The sequence below is a fragment of the Bombus flavifrons genome, chromosome 8, assembly GCF_040668555.2.
Source record: "Bombus flavifrons isolate JBK064 chromosome 8, iyBomFlav1_principal, whole genome shotgun sequence".
NCBI lineage: Eukaryota > Metazoa > Arthropoda > Insecta > Hymenoptera > Apidae > Bombus > Bombus flavifrons.
The window spans coordinates 15,145,385-15,153,655 of record NC_138449.1 but is presented as its reverse complement, the minus strand read 5'-3'; the positions used below and the strand labels follow the sequence as shown (position 1 = coordinate 15,153,655).

The 8,271-nt window shown below is 40.4% G+C and overlaps 1 protein-coding gene across 1 annotated transcript in view; it reads right to left on the bottom strand.

Moving 5' to 3' along the window:
• Window positions 1-4,220: 4,220 nt before the first annotated feature.
• tei (irregular chiasm C-roughest protein teiresias) overlaps window positions 4,221-8,271 on the bottom strand; it is a 314,069-nt gene continuing 310,018 nt past the window's right edge. The window contains exon 11 of the mRNA XM_069118895.1: window positions 4,221-6,487. Coding sequence (XP_068974996.1) covers window positions 6,254-6,487 — 234 coding nt within the window. The 3' untranslated portion in view covers window positions 4,221-6,253. The remainder of the gene's footprint in view (window positions 6,488-8,271) is intronic.

The following is an 8,271-nucleotide window of genomic DNA, read 5'->3' as shown; positions in this document are numbered from 1 at the left end:
TTAGGAAATGTCCTTCTTCCTATTTCTATAGAGGGTTAAGCGTTTTGAAAAAAATGTCCTTTCTTCGCGAAGTTGAGTGTTCGTTATTTCGCGAATACTTAACCTCGTTCATTTTTTAGCCTTGGTTTACTTATATGTCATGCATGGTCTTTAAAAGACGTATTATGTGACGAGAAAAATAGTCAAATGACATAATTGAGGTCTTTAATAAAGAATTACAATTAGTTACGAGACAGAGTGGAAAAGTTAGTTACATTCTCTTGGAGATTTTTATTTGTAGGAGATATCACGAATTGGAGACAATGGAAAGCGTTTCTTTTTTCCAGATCTTTATTTATTAGTGAACCACCTTTAATTTCATCGTTGCGTTTCTTCACACCTCTCTTGAAAAAGATGTATTAACTTTTGATTATACCGTTTAACAATATCTAATCGAAAAATGCCAGGTACAAGAATCTAGAATCAAGCAACACTTTTCCTTTTTCTTGCGTGCGTTCGAGCGTTCGCTGTACTGCGAATAGCCAGGTTCATTTTTCTTACTTAGCGTCGCGAGCTCTCATTCCGCGAAATTAACAAATTTATAAACGCTTCCAAACAAAGTCTCTAAACGAAGCATCCTTTATCTCGCGATATCGTAACTTACGAACTTTTCCCGATTAAATTTCCCTTTCCCCAGGTTCACAGTAATCTCTTTCGCGTCTTAATCTAGACGCACAAAGAGGTACGAGATCAATCGGTTTATAAAATTTCCGAAAACGTTGCAAACAACATCTGGACAATACTCCTCTTCTTTTTCTTTCGCAATATCGTTCCGACTTCAAGGACATCGTTTCGGAGACTTCGATGGAACACACAACTTGCATAATCTCCGGTAAGTTCATCTTTGCCGGATTTCTCTAACAATCATCCAACAAGGTACAATCGTTTTATTTTACCAATGCAATGAATATTTTAATCTTGCTGTATATCAGATGGAAAGTACAAAAGTTGCCGTTTTCAATGCTTACATATTAACATGCAATTATAATATCAGAGGAAAATCTCATCGATAATAACCTTGGAGGATCAAAAATGTTTATAATCCGCTCATCAACATCTCGAAGATACTATTTCTGTTTCCTTTTCACGTGTCGTTTCATGTTATACAAACTCATGGTTCACCTCTTGGACAGAATCAACCTTACCAATATCGTTTCTAAGATTTCGACGGAACTCAGGCTGCACGTTTCCGGTAGGTCTATCTTAGGTGGATTTCTCTGATAGTCGCGTCCCGCAGGGACGAGAAAATAAATAAATGACGAGCGATTCCCGTGAGCCTGGTGAGCCGGCAAGAAGGAGCGGTTTCGGTGTAGATAGCGCGAGAATTATGGTTCCTCACGGGGGCTGTGATGAAGGTAGGCGGCAGCAGGGGTGCGCGGGGCAATTTTAAGCCATCCTCTCGGTTTCTGGCCTTATAACTCTGTAATTTTTACCCTCGGAAAAGTTAAGAGTAATTTACTGGCTCCACGTAGGCGTTATTCGACTCGACCCACTCCTCCGTGTACGCCTCCTATGCTGCCCCGTGAAATAGCTACATCGAAGATCCCTGGCCCTTGTTAATTGTCTGCCGTGGATGAGCTCGATCTTGCCGCGAAACTGCTAACCGGCAGGCTTCAGATAAATGTTAGTAATATCGTTACGAAAATAGGTAGTTACTTCTTTTCGGAGCCACGGGTAGAAGTCCCCTGGGGTCTCATCCCCCAACTCGTTGAATCGTCCTTTCTTTGTTTGTCGGTAATAATGGGCGAAAGAACTTGGAAACGAGCTGGTGAAAACGAGTTTTTCTTGTACGAACAATGGGTCGGAAGAAACGGAAGTGGTTGTATTATAGAAATTAAGCTCCATATATCTTGTACATATTGTACGTATTAACGTTGAGGAATTTGATATTCATGAAGATTGCATTAAGTACATGTACGTTAACGTTTCCTCTGAAACGATGTGACTCTCTTGCAGATTCGTTGACAACGTTCTTCTGTAAATATTATAAATAAAATATTATCCGCGGACCATTGTCTCGTAGATAGCTTTTAATAATTAAAGAATTTATTTATTTACAATAAGTATGAAATTGCTTTTAGGACCAATCGGATAGGAATTAAACATATTTCTATTCCCTGTTTTCCTCGGTTTACCTAGAAACTTCTAGTTCGTACGATTATCCTGTCAGCATAGAAACGCAAGTTGGAGCAACCGAAGGTACTCGCAGGATGGTCGATCACGAGCAATTCGAGATATTGCGGGATGGTGTGTACGTGTTCGAGAATGCTACTGATCTGTGTGTACTCGACGGAGAAACGGGCCACGAAGGGACCAGCATGCATCGAATCCCGGTAGCATTATTTAGCCGGGAAAAGTGCTGCCGACGCCATTAATCCGATTGGACGAACCTTCACCCTTAGGCCTTAGGGATCCATTATGTATTAGGAGGATCGGCTTGCTCAGTAGCCGGTAAGATTAAAGTTGGAACGGGCAAGGAAATGCGCTGCTTCAACACCGAAAATCCCGAACATAATTTCCCCCGGTAGAGATTTTAATCCTTTAAGAAAATAAGGAATCTCGGTAGCCACGTAGCGACTTTGTGCATCCATATATTGATATAAATTATGGGCAGAAATTTTGATGGTAGAGAATCGCGATAATTAGGAGAATAAATCGCGTGAATTTTTGTCATCGAATAAAATTTCTACGTTTAGAATTATGTTATGTTACAAGGATAATAATATGTATAATTCATCGAGAAAGGGAAGATTACTTGAATGCGACAGATTCGACAACTACGTTTACGAAATTAACATTCTTCTTTTTTTTCAATTTTCATGAAATAACTTTAGAACGAAGATAACGTTAGAATGGAATACACCTCTGTGTCCAAAGTCGCACTTCTTCAGCTTCTGTTCGCTCCTTAAAAAGTTGATATTTCGTGGACACGCGAGGGTGGAAAGCTGTTTCGTGGATATTTCACGAGGCAAATGCCGTGACTTATTTCACGGCACGAAAGAAGCAAACGAACGTGAATTTCTGGTGGGCCGACATTCTTTCTTTCCTACTGCTTCTCTACGTTGAAACCTTTTCGTGGTAAAAGCAAAGAATCGCACGCCTGCTTGCGCAACCACGTCTTTTTGAGGTTTCGTCTCTATTAGCATGATTGTATCGAGTTGCCTCGTTTTCGTGCTCCGTTCTCACCCTACCGACTCTACGAAGTAATAATTTGGCAATTAATTTAAATACGTTTGTTCCAAACATAAAATGTTAGAAATATCCACCGAAATATGTACCGGTTGGTTTAAATTTTGTCTCTTTAAATTTAACATCTCCTTTCAATTCTGCCTGCAAATTGTTCTGTGTAAAAATGACGTTGACTATTTTTGGTCGCTACGTGGGAAGAATGTGGCGCGATCAAAGGTTAAACGAAGCGTGCTGGAGGAAAGAAAACTTTTAAAAATAAGAAAGCCCAAGTATGGAATAATGAAAAATAGAGTGATTCTCAAACACCGCGTTCAAACGTGCCGCACCGACAAGAACCATTAGGAAGGAAATGACCGTGAAGCTAGGCACGTTGGTCGAAGGAAACCGCGTGGTTTCTTCGCGAAAGTAATTTGTCTGCTTTTCATTCCCTTTCCGTTTGCTCACGACGAACCTCCGTCCCTGAAAACTTTCCTATCGATGGAAATATTTATATAACCGTTAGAAATTATCACTAACATTTACACCGTGAAATTTATTTACAAAGTTACTAAATTTTCGCTATCGAACATTGGAATGATTAGGAGGAGGAATTTCAATGATACACATGAGAATCATTATATCAACGCAGATATTGTAAATATCATTTATTGGACTTTTAGGCGTCATGGGGTACAACGATTACATCACGTTGCTTATTTATAACACCTAAGCAATTCGATAAAAATGAAAAGAAAGAAGAACTACGGGGAGACGTTTTCCGTTCGTTCGGGTAAAAATCGTCGAGAAATGAAGAAACTCGGGGGAGGGGGGAGGGGGGACACTGGATTAATTTTCGTTCTCGCGTCTATAAAGTGTAATAATGCCGACTTCCGTGCGGATTAGGCGTGAACGGATGAATGAAGCTATAAACGCATCGCAGTCGGCACGCGTTGACAAAAATTAGGAACCACTGCGCTTACAAAAATGTACGCGACAACACCATTTTTTTTCTTTCTTCCTTCTTTTCCTTTTCTTCTTTTTTTTCCTTCTTCTTCTTCTTCATTCAGAGGAACTGGAACGATCGAAACGAGACGCTACGTTCACTTCTTATCTAGCAATCGCGGAGAGATAAAAAACGAATAATCGCGAAAGACAACGATGTTACATACGTTCGTGTTGATTTGTGTTTTTCTTTTTTTTTTTTTGTTTCGTTTGCTTTTTCTTTACTACTGCAGTACAATCACCGTACAACCATCGAAAAACGTATAATCTAGGACGTTGATCCTAGGGAATAAGGAGGAGTTTCGTTTGATTTATTTATCGTTATGATCCTGTGTTTGAATTGAAATCGTCATCATCGTCGTCGTCATTATCGTCACACTTTTTTCACGGCCACTCTCGATTGAAAACTAACCATCGATCGGTACACGACATCCAGGGGGAAGGCGAACGAGAACTTATGGCTAAATAAAACTTTATAAAAATATATCAACGAATAATAAATATATCTCTAACAGCGTCACTGTATAATTCGTCATGCATAGCCCTCGGTGTACGATAGCCTATGCATTTACAATCACTATATACACGCTATTTTTTTTTTTTTGTTTGTTTTAATGCTACTTACCTAAAATAATATACAACAATGTATCTTTTTCCTTAATGTTCCTATTTTCTTTTTTTTTTTTACGGAATATTTCTTGTTTCGTTTCTTGCGTTTAATTCAATTCGTTACTTCGTTTTCTTATCCATACACGTAATTAATCTCATCGTTTTCTCGCTTCTTCGACTCGGCTTTCGCCGAGTTGTTTTCTTTGGTTCGTGTTACACCCTAACAATTACATTTGAACGAACAGTAATCATTTTCTATACTTCGACCACGTTCAGCCGTCGACGTTCTGCGAACCCGAATGTAAAAATTGGTCTCTTGTTCAACGCGTGTACACCTCTGCCTTCGTCGCATTCTTTTATCGTTTGTCTTTTTCTTTTGTCCTCTTTCATTCTCGCATGCCATCCGCTTTCTTTACAAATAAACTATACAAATATTTACACGTGCCCTCCGTAACGCATAATCTCGTCGAATATTCCATTTTATCAAGCTTAATCGAGAAAATCGCCGCGAGTCACGATTCTCGTGGTGGAAATCTCGCGACAATTTAGTTTACAAAGTTTTCCCCTACGCGATAACCGTATCCTCTTCCGAATTACTTTGGCCGCGCCGTTTCTCCGTTTAAGGCCAGAGAAACACATTGGCTACGTCGCGGTCGTAGATTCGAATCGCAGACTTCGAGGTATCGAACACATGTACGAAACTGTGGACTGTGCTTTTTAATTCCACTTTGGAATGGAAATTTTTTTCCTTCTTTCTCTTCTTTTTTTTCTCTAATAAAGAAGAAAGAAGAAAAGAAAGAAAAAAAAAGGAAAATAAATCTATAATGTACAGTCGAAGTTACGTCGATTCGATTTGTCAATCCCAACCGTCGTTTATCATCTAGAAAACCCTACGACAAGAACGTGGAGAAAAAGAAGACAAGAGGGAAGAAAAGAGAATACGAAAAGAATAAAAAATATGGAAAAAGAAAAAGAACGAATGTAGCAACGAGATCCATGATTAAGGAACGTCGAGGCCGGATTATCGTCGTCGCCGGAAGCTCTGCATCGTTCATCGACAACGACAGCGTCGATAAAAGGCTTTCTCGTTTAAGCGTGTTCACCCTTTCGATACATAATAAACAGGGTTTTCTCGTTGCATCGTCATCGAGTCTCGCCTTGAGTCAAGAACACGCTAATACAAAACGTTGCTCCGTATTCTTATCTGAAACGATGTATCCCATTCATCTTGCTCGCTCATTCTCTCCTTTGTAATTTATATATTTTCTATTTACAATCGTCGAAGATGGCGGAAATACTGACGGAACTTTGACTTCCTTCCCCCTTATTCTTATCGTCTAATCAGGGAAGCTGATGTACAATTTTTTGTTCGAATTCAGAGCCACTCCCTTGACTCTTCGCAAGCAAACGGTATCGACGTACTCCCAGCGATGTCTCAGCGGCGATGCTCCTGCAGAATGACCAGGGCCAGACACATCGAAAGGTAAGTGAGACTCGCTGACCGGAAGTGAGCGTGACTGTACTCGGAGGCGCGCGTCACGTTCAACAAAACGGAAGCGTCCGAGATCCCTTCCGACGAGCGAACCAGCACAAACCATTCGCCGGCGTGAGACCATTGAATCGTGTCGAAGCTCAGCACCGTTCTGTAACAGGACTCCGTGCCACCGTCCTGAAAAGCAAACAACGAGAAACGTGCGTCGTTAATGAATTCGATACCGGTGTTCCTGGAGTTTGTCAAGTATTCGTGACCTGATTCGTGCGATGGTTTTAAAGGGTTCGCTAGCAACCACCGAGGGTTATAAAGGATAATTTATCTGGATGGAGTTGCGGACGATCGTTGCTACTGGCAAGTTTTCGAGAGGGGAAAGTTGATAGCGGAATAGGTCAAGGGTAGTTCGAGATTTTCCATTTTTCCCCCAATAAGAACAGCCACTGGCTTTCTTTTTATGGAGATACGTAGGCCAGCAGAGAAATTTCTTACTGCTTTTTTGTGGAAAAATGGAATGGCAGAAGATGGAAGAGAAATTACGTTGCGTTCAAATAGACTATCGTCTGTCCGATGAAACGGCGATTAAATACGATTGTTCGCGAAAATGTTTGAACATTCGTGCATACTTTCACGAATATACCGTGCGTGTTATGCAAACGTTCAAATACTTTCGCGAACCATATTCTGTACGTAATAATAACATAAAGGTAATATGTGCGATCAAGATGTAAGAATTTGCTTGTGTTAATTTAAAGAGATAGAATTTTTTCAGGATTCTCGTGTCACAGATCGCGTCCTTATAGTTCGATATAATTGTTAAAGTAAAATAAAGTCAGAGCGTAACATCTTGAAGCGAAGATCAAATCGATGCAAACGCAAATTGAGATAAGAAGTTGATATTCAAACAAGAGTTTCGGAGTCGTTCGATTTCCCGACCTTTTTATCATTCGGCGTTCATTAACTTGCAATTCGATAAAGTCGATCCTACGACCGTATTTCTTATCTGCCGCGATTCTGTTTAGCTACTTGAGATTAAACTTTCGCGCGCAACTTCCACGAAAAAGCGAAAACTTCCTATATCGTGCCACGTTCTCGCTTCAATTGCCCATATCACTTCCGATTTCCATCGCTTTATCTTCCTTCTCTCCAACTTATATACCTCCTTAAGCTTCTTCTTTTTTTCCCTAGCACAGTTCTTCTTCTTTCATTCCTTCGGCTTTTTGTACGTCGCCGATAGAATCGATCGAATTAAATCGGCACGGTTTCGAGCGGTTGATCGATAGAGACGCGAAGAACACGGAGCTGAAAATAAAATTGAGCAACGCAAAATGTCAACTGGCCAGAAATAAAAAAAGACGCCTTTTATCGGATTAACTGCAACGCGTTACTGCGAGTTCCATTATCGCGTAATACAAAATGAGGCACGCGTCGAACGATTGCCCTGTTTTATTCAATCACGTTAATTACTCTGATTATTTTTGTACGCGTTTAATCAACGGAAAAACAGACGGTCGATCGAACGTATCGATGTTAAGTTCCTCGTAATCCTTTTACGGGCAAGCAAAAAGGGAACCGTATCAGAAATAAACGTACGAAACGGTATAAAAGAAACGTGTATCTTGGAAATGATATTTAAGTTCGTACAACGAAATTAAATCCACAGAATCCCACGTAGAATCGTGTGGAACACGAAAAAAGGTATAATTATATTGCACGATGTTCCCTTTATCAATTCGTGTCCTTTCCGTTTGGTAAAGTACGTGCAACGAAGAAATACGTTTCCGTAATTGAATCGGATTCCGCTTGTCTCGGGGGTAACTTCTCCCGCAATTCCAACCAGACGTCGTCGTTCGTAGTCTCGCGAATTTTTCGCGTGCAACCAGTCGCAGTTTCTTGCTCCATTTAACTTTGCGTTTCATCCTCGTCCTTTCTCAGTTTCACCAACCTACCGCCGATCGCCATCC